This window comes from Neofelis nebulosa, chromosome 5, assembly GCF_028018385.1.
Source record: "Neofelis nebulosa isolate mNeoNeb1 chromosome 5, mNeoNeb1.pri, whole genome shotgun sequence".
Lineage (NCBI taxonomy): Eukaryota > Metazoa > Chordata > Mammalia > Carnivora > Felidae > Neofelis > Neofelis nebulosa.
This window is the reverse complement of record NC_080786.1, coordinates 38,981,582-38,999,996: the sequence shown is the minus strand read 5'-3', so window position 1 is coordinate 38,999,996 and position 18,415 is coordinate 38,981,582. Positions and strand designations below refer to the sequence as shown.

Below are 18,415 nucleotides of genomic sequence, written 5' to 3'. Positions count from 1 at the left end.
TTACTTGGTTTAAATGCCACTTACCAGTGTGTGACGTTGGGTGAGATAACTAATGTCCCTATGCTTCAACTTACCTATTTATAAAATGGGACAATCCTAACCAGTCTATAGGGTCATTGTGAGTTGCAAACAAGAAAGTACCTGTAAAGCACTTAGAATAGTGCCTGGCTAAAGATACTACAGAAAAAAGAAAACTACAGGCCAATATCCCTAATGAACATATATGTAAAATCCTCAACAAAGTATTAGCAAAATGAATTCAACAGTACGTTAAAAGGATTATTCATAATGATCAAGTGGGATTTATTCTGGGGATGCATGGATGGCTTAATATTTTCAAATAAATCTACGTGATACACCACATAAACAAAATGAAGGATAAAAATTATATGATCATTTCAATAGATGCCAAAAAAACATTTGACAAAGTACAATATCGATTAATGATTAAAAAACTTTTAACAAGGTTAGGATTAGAGGAAACATATCTCAACATAATAAAGGTCATATATGACAAAGCCACATCATACTCAATAATCAAAAATGTGGAACTTTTCCTCGAAGATCAGGAAAAAGACCAGGATGTCCACACTTGCCAATCTTACTCAAAATAGTGCTGGAAATCCTAGACACAACAATCAGATAAGAAAAAGAAATAAAAGGCATCCAAATATATAAGGAAGAAGTAAAACTGTCACTGTTTGTAGATGACAAGATACTGTACATAGAAAACCCTAAAGATTCCACCAAAAATCTATTAGAAGTAATAAATGAATTCAGTAAAGTTGCAGGATACAAAATTAATATACAGAAATCTTCTGCATTTCTATACACAAAAAATGTAGCATAAAGAGAAATTAAGAAAAAAATTTACATTTGCACCAAGAAGAATAAATTATCTAGGAATAAACTTAACCAAGGAGGTAAAAGACCTGTACTCTGAAAACTATAGAACATTGATGAAAAAAATTGAAGATGACACAAACAAATGGAAAGACATACTATGCTCATGGATTGGCAGAAGTAATACTGTTAAAATGCCCATGCTACCCAAAACAATCTACAGATTCAATGAAATTCCTACCAAAATACCAACAGCATTTTTCACAAAATTATAACAAATAATTCTGTAATTTTTATGGAACCACAAAAGATCCTGAATAGTCAAAGCAGTCTTGAGAAGGAAGGACTAAGCTGTAGGTATCATAATTTCAGATTTCAGGATATACTACAAAGCTATAATAATTAAAACAGTGTGGTTCTGGCACAAAAAATAGACACATAGATCAATAGAACAGAATAGAGAGCCCAGAAATAAATCCACAGTTAAATGATCAATTAATCCATGACAAAGTAGGCAGGAATAGGCAATGAGGAAGACAGTCTCTTCAGTAAATGGTGCTGGGGAAATTGGCCAGCTACCTGCAAAAGACTGAAACTGGACCATTTTCTTACACTATATACAAATTTTTTTAAATGGATTAAAGACCTAAGTGTGAGACCTGAAACCATAAAACTACTAGAAGAAAATATAGACAGTAATCTCTTTGACATTAGCCTTAGCAACATTTTTCTAGATATGTCTCTTCAGGTAAGGGAAATTAAAGCAAAGATCAACTCTTAGGACCTACACCAAAATAAAAAGCTTTTGCACTTTGAAGAAAACAGTCAACAAAATTTAAAAGCAATCTACTGGGTGGAAGAAGGTATTTGCAAATGATATATGTGATAAGTGGTTAATATCCAAAATATGTAAAGAACTTATACAACTCAACACCAAAAACCCAATAACCTAATGAACAAATGGGTAGTAGACATGAATATGTCTTCCAAAGAAGACATATGAATGACTAACAGACACATGAAAACATGCTCAATATCACTAATCATCAGGGAAATGCAGACCAAAACCACCAGGAGATAATCACCTTATAGTTGCCAGAATCAAAAAGACAAGAAATAGCAAGTGTTGGCAAGGATGTGGAGAAAAAGCAACCCTCATACACTGTTGGCGGGAATGTAAATTGGTACAACTGCTGTGGAAAATAGTATGGAGGTTCCTCAAAAAATTAAAAACAGAAATACCATATGATCCAGTAATTACATTGGTGGATATTTACCCAAACAAAACAAAAACACTAATTCACAAAGATATATGCATCCATATATTCACTGCAGCATTATTTATAATAGCTAAGATATGGAAGCAATCTAAGTGTTCGTTGATAGATGAATGGATGAAGATGTGATGTGGTATGTATAGAGATAGGATGGAATACTACTCAGCCATAAAAAGAGTGAGATCTTGCTATTCATGACAACATAAATGGATCTAGAGGGTATATGCTAAGTGAAATAAGTCAGACAAAAAAAAACCAAATACCATATTCCACTTTTATGTGAAATCTAAAAAACAAAGCTAATGAACAAATAAACATGTAGAAACAGATCCATAAATATAGTGAAAAATTGATGGTTACCAGAGGGAGGTTAGTGGGGAGCTGGGAAAAATTGGTGAAAGGGAGTGGGAGGTACAGGCTTCCAGTTATGGAATGAGTAAGTCATTGGGGTGAAAGGTACAGCATAGGGAATATAGTCAAAGAAATTGTCGTAGTGTTGTATGGTGACAGATGGTAGCTACACTGGTAGTGAGCACAGCATAGTGTATAGAGTTGTCCAGTCACTATGTTGTACACTTGAAACTAATGTAATATTGCATCTACTATACTTCAACTAAAAAAAAGAATAATGCTTGGCTCATAGTAAGTATTCAAAGTATAATAACTATTAGTTTTGTTGTCAGCATTGTTATCAGTAAAACAATGGACTCATTATTAGAAAGTAGGATTTGAGTCAGTCTTGCTACTTACAAGGTATATGACTTTGGATAAGTTACTTAACTAACTCTCTGAGACTTGTTTTCACCTCTGTAAAAAATGGGGTGTTTACCATACTTTCAAAGGATTGCTGTGAAGAAAAAAAATGAGATACTATGTATGAAGGCACTTTCTCAACCTGTAATGGCATTATGGAAATGTGAGTTGTTATTTTTATTATTAATTATTAGGACTAATAAGTGATAAATGAACCAGTCTATGAGGAAAGCAGACTCTGAACTTTAGCCCTGCCTAAATTATAATGACCATGCATTACCTCTTCCAAGGAGTTGATTTGCTTTTCTTATTGTTATTTCAATCTCAGTGTTATTCCATGAGGTGGACAGGTTTTGCCCCCATGCTTCATAGTAGGAAACTGAGGTTCTGAAAGCTTATGTGACTTGATCAAGATTGATCTGTTGCAGAACTGTTTTTAGGACTCAGAGTTCAATGTTCTTTGCAAAACTCCCTGCTGCTAAGTTAAATATTTAGAATTATAAAAATGTTTTGTTCCCAATTTTCCACCTAATTTTGCCTGGAGTTGTAGACATTACCTACTTCCAATGAAATACCAGCATCGAAGCACCTGAGTGGCTCAGTTGGTTAAGCATCCCATGCTTGATTTCAGCTCAGGTCATGATCTCACAGTTTATTGAGTTTGAGTCCCACATCGAGCCCTGCATCAGCCCCAACTCTGGTAGCATGGAGCCTGCCTGGGATTCTCTCTCTCTCACCCTCTCTCTCTGCCCCTCCCCTGCTCATGCACTGAATGAATGAATGAATGAATGAATGAATAAATAAATAACATTTTAAAAAAAGAGAAATACCAGTGTTTATATCTGTCATTTTTGCATGCGTAATGTTCATAGTGTATTTCTAACTTCTAGAATTTTACTTACTTCAAAAGTGAATGTAGTTTTGTGGTATAATAGTCTCATAATTTGTCAATTATAATTTATGATTATTAAAATTCTCTTCTATTAAAAGTTCTCCTTTTGCCATTTCTCTGTAATTTAGTTCTGCTTCTACAAATTGCATTGCAGAATGCTTATATTTCAGTGGTCCACCATTTTTAAACATTCATATTAGGTATTATATGGGAGGGAACTATTCTTATCCTTTCAGTAAGTTTTGAAAAGAATGAAAATAACTCAATAAATTTGGACATCATATGGGTTAACTATTTAATGAGCACTTATTGCTCATTTGCCTGATTCTATATTAGGCCCTTTGAGATATTTTATCCCCCTGAAAATCCTAACAAATCTGGGTCAATTCTTAATTTTCTTTTATATATTATTTATCACCTTTTATTATCCCTTAATATTTTTAAAGGTTCAGGTCTATTTCAAATGTTCATAATTCTAAATGATAACTTTATAAGATGTTCATTTGGTTAGGACTGTAAAGGTGTTTTTTTTTCCTTAAGGAAAATCCAAATAATCCTACAACATTATGCAGCCACTGTAAATTTTGCTAAATAGTTTTCTATCCAGTATTTTTACATACATTTTTTCCTATGTGGTTTAAGTCAGATGGTTTCTAAAACTTTGTTAACTTGCTTTATTTATTATCATAACCTAACACTTTCCTCAGGCTTTTAAAAATTCAGGGTAATGGAAGTAAATGTGCTTGATTTTTGAATTGCTTCTAAATTTTCACTACTGTAAATAATGCTTCAGTGAATACCTATGTATATTTTTATACTGTTCTTATATTTCAACTATTAAATAAGCTACTGGATAATAGATATCAAGTATTTATTAGAATGAATGTCTTATGGATCTTTGAAAAGCACTGGACAGAAAGCCAACCAAAATCAGTGAGAAAAGGATGAACTACCAAACACCTATGCATAGTCCCTAGATGATTAGTTATCCATATAGAAGAAAATAAAAGTGGATTCCTATTTCACATCATATAATAAATAAACTTGGGATGCATTAAAGACTTAATTATTAACAGCCAATTATTAAACTTTAGGAGAAAATATATGACATTAGGACAGGGAAAGATTTTTTAAAAAAATAAGTTACCAAAAGCAGAAATCACAGGTAAAAATGGAGTAAATTTTGCTACATTAAAATAAAAAATTTCTCCTTGAAAAAGACCCCAATAAACACAGTTAAAAGACAAAGGTGAAAAGTTTAAGGAGATAACAGAAGAATATATTTGAATTATAAGTAACCAAAACAAAATAATAACAAAATTGTATGATTAACTAATCAGCAAGAAAAAATCATACTGGGTAAAAGATAATGATCAACAATTCACTAAAGAGGTATCACAGAAGGTCAATAAACAAGAAAATTATGCTCATTTCATTAGTAAAGGGAAATGCAAAGTAAACGATAATGTGATAACAGCTCATACTTATCCAAATAGTAAAAATTAGAAATTTGTCAATACTAAGTGTTTACTAGAATGCGGGAAAAAACTTTTATACTCTTACGTGGGAATGTAAATTGGTATAACCACTTTCAATAATGTAACCACAATTCAATAATATTGAATGTAAAAGGAATACAAAAGAATATTTATGGTTAAATTTCTATAACATTTTAAAATACACCAAATGTAATATGCTAGTTATATGTATATTAAGTTTCTGTAAAATTAAAAAATAATTTTTTTAACGTTTATTTATTTTTGAGACAGAGACAGACAGAGTATGAATGGGGAAGGGGCAGAGAGAGAGGGAGATACAGAATCCGAAGCAGGCTCCAGGCTCTGAGCCATCAGCCCAGAGCCCGACGCGGGGCTCGAACTCACGGACTGCGAGATTGTGACCTGAGTTGAAGTCGGACGCTTAACTGACTGAGCCACCCAGGCGCCCCTGTAAAATTTTAAAATACACTGATTACATATAATATTCTATAGTAAAAATAATATTAATTATTGCTTACAGACACATATATGTTAAGTACATGAACATACTCATGGAAAGAAAAACACTTTCTAACTTCAGGGTATTAGTTACCTCCAGGGAGGGGTGGAGGGAGAGATTTTAATTCTGAGACATCATTTAAGACATTTGAAGCAAAATTAACAATATGAATGTCATAAAAGAGAAACAACTCTGGTTTAGGATTTTTAAGCTCACTGCTGCCTCTCACTGGCCCATTGGCCTTCCACATGTTTCTTGAACTTTCTGGGGGACAGTATTAGGTCAGGGCTTCAAACATTTTTTAGTAGCAGAACGCTACATTCAAAGAAAATCTGACCCTGCTTCACAGTGTGTAAAAAACCAAAACTGCTCAGGCAGAAACGAGAGGGCAGATCCAGGACAGATGCCAGAGCAGTTGTCCCCATTTCCCATCAACCTGCCCCCTCCACACAGCCCCAGGATTGGCAGAGATTGCAGACCCCGAGATTGGGTGACCTCTAAGGCAGCTTCTTTTTCCTAGTCTCACTGGAGACAACCAATAGTTTATGTGTGTGTATGCATATATATGTATGTAAATATTCTGCATCCCCTTTTTTGCATCCCCTTGAATAAGCAAAATGCTTTAACCAGCTACCCCCAAATCTCCATGATTTAAGGCAATAATGGTTTACTTCTTGCTCATGTCCCAATCCAGTGTGGCCTTTGGGCCAGTAAAGGGAGTACTAGTCTTCTCCAGTAGCAATTAATCATCCCAACTTCCTTTAATCTAGTGGCTCTGCCAGTCCCTAGGGATTTGGGACCTCTGCCAAATGCTCTTTATGATGAACTAACAAAGAAAGGAATAGAGCATGGACGATCTAAGGGGTTTTTAGGGACCAGGCTTGGAAATAATTTATATTACTTTTGTCCATATTTATTTGGCTAGATCTCTGTCATATGGCCCCACCTGACTACAAGGAAATGAAGTCAGGTGTCTGACCAGGACAAAAATGAAATGGGTTTGGTGAGCCCATAGCAATTTTTTTATATACACCAGACATGCTCTTATACCTTGCTCTTTTGACTTGACAACAAATTATAGAAAGTAACCATTTCAATGCATATACACTTTCCTCGGCCTTTGAAAAAGTTATATAGTATTCAATTTTATGGATTACACCATAATTTATTTAACCAGTTCATGGTTTCATCATCCCCAACATTTTTTTTTCCAATTCTTTCATCTGCAATGAATGCTCCTGTCCTTGCGGCCATTCCATACATGTATAGGCATATCTGCAGGATGAATTCTTGGATGAGATATTGCTGAATCAAATGGTACGGACATTTAACATTTGACTATCTATTGCCAAATTACCCTATTAAGAGGATATACAAATTTATACTCCCACTGGCCATTTTATTGTCTAATCTTACTTGTGTAAAACATTTCTACTTTTCTCCATAGTTGAATGAATGTAGTTTAAATCCATCTCTACGTGGTCAAAGAGAGAAAGTGGTGGCAGAAAGGAAAGGTGGAAGTTGGAAGAAAGATTTTCTGTATACTTAGTGAGGAGGTGATTATCTTTATCCTGGCTTCATATCTATAACTACAGAGATAACCTTTGCTTAAAGAAGTGCATGCCAGCATTATCCCCATCATGACACAGAAAATAATTGTATCGGGTCAATGGGGGTAAACTGTAGGAAAATTAGGGTCCTGATGAGACTACTCAGGGCTGAAAGGATTAGACTTGGGCCTCTGACCATCCCTTAGACCAAAGATGAAGGGATTGATATGTCATGGCACCCCTGCAACCCATCAACACAGCACCTGCATTAACCTCCTTCTCCATCCCTCAGGAGCCCTGCATTATCTATTGTTATTTCCCAAGTGTGTCTGGTGCCTTCTATCTAAAGCATAACTTAAAGCAGAGGAAAGGAAATGGACACCCTTGAGGTGTCTCTAGGTATGCCCGAAAGCTCCCTGCCCTGAGTGAGCCAAGTTTTCTTTGAAGTCTCCTATTTATAGGAAAAGTGCATACAGATTTTTTTTTGAGATTTTTAATAAATCTTCATTTATTTGAATACTTAAAATGTTTCAAATCACTTGCTATTGAGTATAACCGAAACTCCAGGAAGCTACCAATTTGCTCTGTGGCTTGGTGAACCCTGGCCCACTGCCCCCAGGGTAGACAAAGGAGCATGTTCTACATGGTGGTGCCCCATGGATAGGCTCCTATCCATCCTTTAAAGCCCAGCTTATATGCTGCTTGAACATCAAGCCTCCCTGCAGGGTCAGCCAGCCTAGAATGGTGTTTTGGTGTTTCTGTCCTAGAGAACTCTGAATTACAGCCTAGCCCCGTTCCTTTTACTGTGCTTGAATATCATCTTTCCTTCCTTTGACTATAGCCTTCATGGGTTCAATATATCTATCAATATATCTTTAAGTACTTTGTAGCAGAGACTTGTTAAAATTTTAATGAAAAAAAATCATTGAAAATGATTGAACACATTATTGTGTTACCCACTTCCACTTTTCCAAAGGAATCGGGAATTACCAAAATAGTAAAATCATATCTGAGTCCCAACTCTTCTTAAACATTCCTAAATCTTGACCTAAGTAATTATGTTAGCCTGATGTTCCCTCAGAAACTACACATTTAGTTTGCCCATGCATATATGCCCAATTCTTAGTGATATCCCTGTCACACTAATTAACACTGAGCATGCCATTCATTTCTTCTCCTGTCTCTGGAAAATGAGGATAATTGCCTTTGCCAGCTACTACTCAGGAGATGTGAAAATAAAAAATTCAGTCCCTCAGTTGCGCTAGCCTGAAAAAATTCAATTGCTTAATAGCTCATGTGGGTAGTGGCTACCATATTGGACAGTACAATTGTAGTCTATTTCCATTATCACAGGAAGTTCTGTTGGATAGGGCTGGCCTTTATGCTTTATATCGTAAAAGACTAATGTCTTGAGCTGAAATATTTTTAGCTTTCTGTTTTTCCCACTCACTTGTCTTGGATGTTTTCCCCCTCAATATATATTGAAAAATTTTAATTGTTTGGGCCTTAGAAACAGTCTCACCTCTAAGGCCATGATTTGAACACAAAATCTGAGGAAAATGAAATGTGGAATCGCCATCTGGAGATTGGTGCAGCAGCAGATCTAGCCATTTCTGAGAAATTGTCTGGGTTTGGAGTTACTCCCAGAACTCTGATTTAGCAGTTCCTAAGCTTATAGCAAGTCTGAAAGGAACACAAATCTGTTTTGTATATACAAATAAATCCTCGTATGCTGCATGCCATTCTCAGCCTGCCAGTTTCATCTGGCTGCTCCAGAAAATATAATTCAATAGTACATTAGTTAACCTGCATGCAGGGAATGGGGCATTCTGATTATTGAAATGTTCTGGTTGAGTGATTAACCTGATTTTTGCAGAAAAACTGCTGAGGCAAGGGATTTGCTGTCCAAAATGTTTGTGCCACTGTGTTTTTTTCTTCCAGATGATCACAGCTACATTGCTTCATTCCCCCAGCACTCAGAAATACATCTCTTTGCTAAAAACTTTCAAATATGCAATTGATATACTTTCAAAGAGGCCTCATAAAAATAGATCAATAATGGTGTATCAGATAATATTTGAAAAAAGAGCAAACTTAGAAGGATTCATAATTTCTTTGCCCAGATTTTACACAGCTGTAACCTTCAAGAGTTCCTAACAACAGAGCAGTTTCTTCAAATAGTATAACCGGAAAATATTTATTCATATATTTTATTTTCTTTAGGGATAAGTACTTACAAGTGCTTACTAGATGTTAGGTAATGCTGCAAAGGCTTTACAAATATTAATTGATTTAATTTTTATAACCACCTTAGAATTAGGTATCATCTTATTATCTTCATTGTATTTTCTTTTTTTTTTTATTATAAATGTTTATTTGTTTATTTTGAAAGTGAGCAAGCCTGGTAGGGGCAAAGAGAGAGGGAGCCAGAGAATCCCAAGCAGGCTCCAAGCTCAGCATAGAGACTGATGCAGGGCTCCATCCATGACTGTGAGATCATGACCTGAGCTGAAACCAAGAGTCGGATGCTTAACCGACTGAGCCACCCACGCTTCCTATTATCTTCATTCTAAAGATGAAGAAACTGAGGCACAGAGAGCTATGAATGGCCCATAGTTGATCTACCTGAATCTTCATTGATACAAGATGTTATAACATCAATGGATGAATTAAGTTTCTGAGACCCGGCTGAGTCCCACCTACTCCTTCCCAAATGTTACATGAGTAGAATTGAGGGGCTATTATGGAAAAGGAGAAGGAGGATCCAAAGTGCTAAAAGAACACAGAAGAGAGGCACCTGGGTGGCTCAGTCGATTAAGGTCAAGCGTCCGACTTGGGCTCAGATCATGATCTCGCAGTTTGTGAGCTCCATTCCTGCCTCGGGCCCTGTACTGACAGCTCAGAGCCTGGAGCCTGCTTCATATTCTGTGTCTTTCCCTCTCTCCACCCCTCCCATGCTCATGCTCTGTCTCTCTCTGTCTCTCAATAATAAATAAACGTTAAAATTTTTTTTTAAAATAAAGGAAAAAAACACCTAAGAAACTAGGGAAATCAAAGTGGACTTCAGAGAAGAGTAGCTTCTGAGATCCAGCTCTAGAGATGAGTTAGAATTAAGGCAAAAAAAGGGAGGGGAAATTGGATATTATAATTGTGAAAACTATATGTGAAAGATTTTGATGAATATTGTAATGGTAAAAGGCCTTAGTGGTAAATAATGAACGACCTTGTGTATTTGGGGAATGGGGTAGAGAAAGAAGAAAATAAGTCTAAGTAAGACTTTAAAGATTAAAAGAGTTTCATCTTCAGATTTCCCAACAAATAGTAGTTTTAGATTCAAGAGTCTCTTTATTTCATTTCATTGTATTTGACACCAAATAAGTTTTTTTTTTTTTTTCTGGCCAACTTTATGTTAACACTTAAGTAAAAGCCAATAAACAAACACTAGAAAAATCCATTTTCACTTTCAAATATATGTTTACATAAAGTTTGGAAAATATTTTAAACTCTGGAATGGAATAAAGTAGGAAAAACTAAGAGCAAACTTTTAAAAAATGTTTTATTTGGGGAAAGTTCAAATAAGTTCTTGTCAGAAGCTAAAATGCTTGAGCATTACCAGAAAACTTATTTGACCAGAAAATAAATAAATATATATAGGTATAATAAAGATATTTAATATATGAAGAATGGATAACTAATCAAAATCAATGATGAGAGTTTTCTTTGCCTAGAAGGGTTTCATTGAATTGTTGTTGTTATTATTGCTAGCTATAGAAGGGAGTATAGGTTGTACATTGAAAATGTTACTTCATAGTTATATTGCATTTATGAATTTCTGTTTGCATTTTTTCCAATTTTCATCTGTGCTAATTTAATAGCATGTTAATATACCTCATACAACCTTACCAAAGGTGACTATAACTGTATTTTTAAAGCACATTTTTAGTGACCCAAAGGATCATCTTTGTAATTATACTTTTATCTTTTCTGGCAGATGACATTTGATCCAGAAATCTTCTTCAATGTTTTACTGCCACCAATTATATTTCATGCAGGATATAGCCTGAAGAAGGTAAATATACAGTGGTTGTTTTCTTCTTTTATCATTTAGCAGAGAATTTTACCAGTGCTAATGAAAAAGCAATTATTTTATGGGTTTATTTATTTTCTAAGGATATCATTATCTTAGATACCTGTGATACAGATTCAAATCTGACATGCTTATAATTCTTCTAAATCTGCTCTATACAATACACTAGCCATTGGGCACATGCAGCTTTTAAGCCTTGAAATGTGGCTAGTCTGAATGAAGACATGCTTTAAGTATAAAATGCACATTGGATTTCAATGAACTTAAAAAAAGAACAAAAAATACCTCCATTATGTTTGATACCGATTTCATGTAGAAATGATAATGTTTCAGATATATTGGGTTAAATAAGACATATTATCAAAATTCATTTTGCCTTTTTAAAAATTATTATAATGTGCCTACTAGAAAAATTTTAAATGGCGTGCATGGTTTGTATTATATTTCTATTAACAATATCATTCTAGATGATTGTAACCAGAGTTAGCTATTAATTGGGATAGACGTTGGGCTTATCAATTAGGGTAAAAACTCAAGGTGCCTTGCTAATACTCAGCTATTGATGCTCATAGAGAGGAAATCCAGTTTTGTTGCTTCTGTGCTTTCACCTGACATTATTTAAGTATCACCTGAATGTGCACATTTCACAGGTTAGTAATTCCCTTGATAGTTTAAGTGCTAGCAGATTGAGGCTCTGGCCTGTGTGGGTTTCAAGATGCAGAGGTAGTGCAGCTGCTTTTCTGCTCCCTGCTCCCCACCCCAGAGACTCCAGGGGCCTTCCTCCCTTTGGCCTGTCAGTGCCTGCAGCCAGGCGGCTTTTGCAGTACAGACCCTATTTTCTTGTGTACTCCAGGCTCCCTCTTGCTGTCACTTCTAACTGCTCAGCTCCCAACTACACAACTGGAAGGGAGTTTTCCCAAGCCAACCTTTGAGAAGACTTAGAAGGCTGGTTTTATTCACCTCATCCTTCCTTATCCCCAGTCCTAATACTAGGCATCATTTGTGTGACTCATTAAAATAAATTGTTGTAGATGATTAAGGTTTTGTTTCATTGCATTCAGAAGAAATAGAAGTCAGAGATCCAATAAGTCAAAAGGCAATTAAAATATTTCAGGATAGTATTTTTAAAATATTAAGGGGGTTTCACTGGCAACAACATTTCCTAAAAACTTCATTTTCTGTTAATCATGCCAGAGTTCTACATGGACATTGGCCCAATCCTTTACTGTCTCTCTCAGGTCCAGCCAGTTCTGGCAGTCGTTTCTCTCATCTCTACCCTGTCATTTTCTAGATGCATCTTTCCTCCTTTCTTTAAGAAACCTCTGTCCTTTGCAGTGTAAATCAGTTCAACCTTATTTGTGCAATAAGGCCAGGAATTAAGGTTCCAAAACCAGAATTTGCCTAAACAGTGAGGGAAGGGAGGGCCTGTAAAAATGCATACATTTATTTTTATTTACTGTTACACTAAGAAAAAATATGGACATACTATATGAAATCTATTCTTTTCTCCCCAGAGACACTTTTTTCAAAACTTAGGATCTATTTTAACATATGCCTTCTTGGGAACTGCCATCTCCTGTATCGTCATAGGGTAAGTGACTTTTGGAGCTCAAGGTACAGGTGGCCGTGGGGCCAGTCATCTGTGGGAGGAATCTCACACTTCTGGACTCACACTGACAGGGTGAATTGTCTACCTTTTTCTGTATATCACATCTTTACACATTTTTCTGATTCCATTCCAAAGTGTATATATTTTCTGATTCCATTCCAAGCTTACAAGGCTACAAATCAAAGCAAACTGTAATCAGATTGCTGAATTTTCTCTGTGAGTATTGGATCTCTGATTTAGGGAATGTAGAGATCTTGGCTTGAGTTAAGTGAAGCACATTGCATTCCTTTATTTTTGCTTGAATAATTCAGGTAAGCACACTGCATTCTTTTTTCATCTTCTTTGCAGGACCCTACCTGTATTTGACAGAGTACAGTAGTAGCTATATGGCAAGGGTATGCTTTCTAAGGGAAAATTTATAAGAGAGCAGTCTGAGACAGACATCTCCAAATATCAGCAGAATTTTTAATGCTGGGATGGCTTTTCATTTGATATACTCTAGAATGCTGCCTTGTTTTTTCCTCACTATATTTTATTGGTTATGTTACTAAGCCCCCAAGTCTAACTATAGACTCTGGCTTACAGCTCATCATAAAGCAAAATATGATACAAAATGGCGAAGCCAATCCAATTCACTTATAATCCTATCCAATACATTAAATCTCCACTGCAAAAAACATGTCAGCTGCTATGACCATGATGGTGTGGATGTCTGAAATTGTCTGATGGAGCCAACTCTACCCTTTAACTTTACTGCATACAGATGTTATAACCCTAATGCAAGAAACTGGAGCTAAAACACACACACTAATTACTTATCCAGCTCTTTCCTTGTGAAGTATTTAGTGTGTGTCACTGGAAGACTATGGAGGTATTGTTACTTGGACCTGAAAGCAGGGGGTGTGAGTTATGTTGAGTTCTCTGTTAAATTTTTATTGATTCAAGCCTAGAACAATTCAGGCTACATTATATGAAAATGTCCAGCATAGTTAGAGAGATGAAGAAGCTAAAGATTTTAGCACCTGAAGGTGGAGGCTTAGAGGAATATAGATTGAGGAACCTCATTAAGTCTGGACACCTAAGAGATCTTTAAACTGTGACTAAGGGGCAAATATAGATTTTATCCTTCTCAAAGCATGTTTAGAGGAGAGTTGTTCTATTCTGTGGATAAGCCATAGCAGCTAATATTCAAATTTCAAAGCTGACAAGGGCCTTAAAGATTTGTGCAATTAAAGCCCCTATTCTGAAGATGAAAAAAGTAGTATCTTAAAAGTCTAATTAGTTGTCTTATGAAGTAGGACCATAGACAGGACAGAATCCAGACTTTGGCTTCTGACTCAGCAGGTCTTACTATCATCCCCTCTTTCTTTAGCAATTTCTCTTGGAATTCCTATACATTCCTCTACATTGTTCATATACATTGACAGAAGGCTCTGAGATGTGTGGACTCTTAACAGTGTTCATCACTTTCTAGCAAAGATTGATGGTTAGCAGTTCTATAATATGAGGATCTACAATGTATAATAGATCTAAATCTATACTTATGGAAAATGTTGTTAAATTATGGAGTAGTCAGTTTTCATTATTACCCCATTTTCTTTGTCTAACTGATTTTAAGTATATTTAAGTGTATGTATTTATATTATATGCTTTCACCATCATGAAAACTCTATAATCTCTTTTTCAAAAAAGAACAACAATGTACTGTGTGTGTGTATATATATAATTGACTTTTCTAAAAAATTTCAGTTTAGGAGATCTGGTAAAATTCATTTATTGGAATTGATAACCTCTTCTGATTTTAAGGCTGCAATCAATGATTTGTGCTGGAAAGTGATTTGAATAAAAAAGTACAGCCCCGGGGAAACTTTTAGAACCATGGGCTTTTGTTTGAACGAGGCATAATCTGAACAACAATTAGGGTTCCTTCTTAATTTTTTTTTTATATTTACTTATTTTGAGAGAGATAGAGAGAGTCAAAGTACAAATGGGGGAAAGGCAGAGAGAGAGGGAGACACAGAATCGGAAGTAGGCTCCAGGCTCTGAACTGTCAGCACAGAGCCCAACGCAGGGCTTGAACTCACGAACTGTGAGATCATGCCCTGAGCCGAAGTTGGATGTTTAACCAACTGAGCTACCCAGGTGCCCCCAATTAGGGTTCCTTCTTAAGGTCTTATCCAGCAAGGGAAAGGAGCTTTAGCTTGAGGAGGACAAAGTCAGATTACATTTCAGGAAGGTCATTCTGGTGGTTATGTGAAGGAGAAATCTTAAAGCAGGGAAAAGATGGCAGCCAGGAGGCCATTTAAGAGGCAATTTTCATAAGCTAAATTGGAAGCGATGAGGGCCTGGCCTCAGACAGTGGCAGTACAGATGGACATGGAGTCATCAATATGTTGAAATCTTGAGAGATAATGGGGTAATCCAAGGCAAGTGTTAGGAGTGAGAAAGGAGGTTACCTGAGCAAAAAATTATCTGAAGAAAGGGAAGAGAAAACCACAAAGGACTAAGAAGTATTGGGAAGATATAGGAAGAAAACAAGCAGGACATGTGTCTGGAAGTCAAAGGAATAGGGAAAGGGAGGGTAGGCAGTGTCTAATAATAGGAAGTCAGATGGGACAGCAATTGGAGTATCTAATGGATTAAACCTCTAGGAGGTGATAGATGACTTCACACTTGTCCTAAGGGCAGAAATAGAGTATTGGCAAGTCCAATTGTTTTGGGTGCTGCATGATAAGAAACAATTTATTTTTATGCTGTTGATCACCAGATACAATTTCAAAACTTCTGAAGGGAAGGTACAAACTTGAATTAAGACTTAACTGACACTTATATAATTTAGTGACTCTCATTATATGAGTGATTCAAATGTACACTCAAACCTTAGAAAATGACTGGTTATACTTTCCTGCTAATCTAAAGTAATAAGAACAACACAACATTCATCAAGTACTTGATATGTAGTATGCCCTTTTTAAAAGTACTTTACATGGATTATTTAATTTAATCCTTAAAATAATCCTATTAAGTGGATACTATTATTGCCCTCATTTAACATTTGAAACAGCTGAGGTTTAGAGAGCACACAGTGTAAGAAATAGAGCTGGCATTAATAAGGAAATAGTTTGGTTCCAGAGTAAAATTCTTAATGCCAAAAATGTGCTTTACTTCTATTTATTATCATTACTCAAAAATAAAATTTAAAATATTAAACTAAAAATAAAATTAAATGAACTAGTCAATATTCACTAACATGCCACCTGTTTCTTCATTAGTCCCACAGGAGTTCTCACAGATATGAAAGATTTTTAGTTGGGAATCCCATTCAAAAGGAATTCACATTTTTAAGAGGAAGGAAGAATGCCTAGGTTTATGCATATACACAGACTTGCATGAAATGGGCAGAAAGAGAGATTTAGGACAGTCATAGATTGGACTCTGAGAATAATTTCATAGAAGAGATAGATTCTGGGGAGTCATTTAATGGTGAGGGATGAGGTACCTGGCTTCTCCATGCCATCAAGTACATTAGTCCTGGTGGGTGTAGGGAGTATTACATAAGATTCAAAGTTGGAAGGCAGATTTCTTAGAGCTGTGCAAGAGAGGGTGGGAACTGAAATGCTAGAGAGTCAGCTGCCACAGGACAATGAAGTCTGGGATCAGAAATTTATGAGAATGTAAATTCCATGAAGAGTGATTATGGGCCATGAATGAAAACTGAGCTGGTGGACCATGGTCTTATGTAGATAATGACTGGATCTAATCAAACTACAGGTTGGTTTTAGATGGACTCAGATGCTTTATAGGAATTGATATCACTGAATCCATGTGAGTGAGAAGAATTCTTAATTAAGTTTTATTAATTCATGTTTCAGAAATTAGATGTAAACCATCTTTTATATTTATGAGAAAGTTTAATAAATCTATTCTGCAGTAAAATCAGAGAAACTTAAAAAATTAATTTTAATTTTTTTAATGTTCTTAAAGAATTGAACCACCTTTTATAGTCCTTTCCTCATCTTATCATATAAGAAAAATCTTAAATACACCTCTGTTTTTGAATAAACCCCATGTATTTGGAATCTTTCTCTGTTCATCTCCTTCATCTTTAGAGACTATTCCTTTGTCTTTGGCCCTATGTCTCTACCCTTATGTATGATACAGATGTATCATCACAATGACAACCTACCTAATGCTTTCTGTCAGCACATACATTTTGTCCTTAGAATTCTTTGGTTTCCATGAAGTGCTTCCTTAAGAATAATAAAAGTAATACTCTTTTAGTTTTTCTGTTAGTGAGGAATTAAAACAAATTCCATAATTTCAAAAATATTGGGAGAAAGGGACATGGATCTAAATGTGAAGAATGGGGTGTTAATTTTAAAAATAGCTTTTTAAAATCTCATCCCATGTGCCTTTGCTTTCTATAGACACTGTCTCATTTTATTCCCACAGTGCTCCTGTGAGATAGGTACTGTTATTATTCTTATTTTACATAGAAGGATGCTGAAGTTGAGATTTGCACAAGATTGCCCGATAAGTAAATGGTAGTAAATGGCGGAGTCAGTCTGACTTCAAAACACTCTTAGAATCTCCTTATCCTGCTCTTTTTCCTCATATGATACTTTATATTTCTCTAGTGTTTTGCAATTAATAACTATATCTGTCAGACAAACCAGGCCCTCAATAATTTCACATTCTTACATTTATCACAATAGTTAACAATTATGAAAAATCTGAATATTTAAGAATAAGCTATAAATATAATTGCAAAGTAGAAATGATACCTGTGTTTTCCTAATGCAAGTGGTTGAAGGGATGATATTATTCATTTAACTTGGTTAGAATTCCTGGACTCTGGGTAACTCACTCTAGAAAACCTGAATTCATAAATGTGAGGATGTGTCTATTATTCTTATCAACATTCCTCTGAAGTATTGGTTTTCCTGTTGGACTTCTTATATACATACCACAGAAGCTGTGTCTGACACTCTGTCCACCTGTCCATCAGGCATATGGGTGAAGGGGCCTTGTGGAAGGTCTTGCTCCACCTTCTGGTGTCATCATGCCTGCTGACCTGGGGATCTTTAGGCCTAAGTGCCCTTAGCACTGGTTCTGGAATTGCTGCTCTTTTCTTTTCTTTTCTTTTTTTTTTTTTTTTTTTGTTTAAGTTTATTTATTTTGGGAAGGGGGGTAGGGGCAGAGAGAGAAAGAGAGAGAGAATCCCAAGCAGGCTCTACATTCAGCATAGAGCTCAAAACCAGGCTTGATCTCATGACTGTGAGATCATGACTTGATCTGAAATCAAGAGTCAGATGCTTAACCAACTGAGCCACCCAGGCCCCCCACTGCTACTCTTTTCTTGACTAGGATAAATTATGATGAGTGAGTATTCTCAAAATGCTGACT

At 35.6% G+C, this 18,415-nt stretch overlaps 1 protein-coding gene across 11 annotated transcripts in view; it reads left to right on the top strand.

The window, feature by feature from the left end:
• Positions 1-18,415, top strand: part of SLC9A9 (solute carrier family 9 member A9) — a 703,484-nt gene that overhangs the window by 186,052 nt on the left and 499,017 nt on the right. For all 11 annotated transcript variants that reach the window (XM_058730134.1, XM_058730131.1, XM_058730132.1 and 8 more), the window contains 2 exons: positions 11,305-11,382; positions 12,915-12,991. In XM_058730134.1, coding sequence (XP_058586117.1) covers positions 11,305-11,382; positions 12,915-12,991 — 155 coding nt within the window. The remainder of the gene's footprint in view (positions 1-11,304; positions 11,383-12,914; positions 12,992-18,415) is intronic.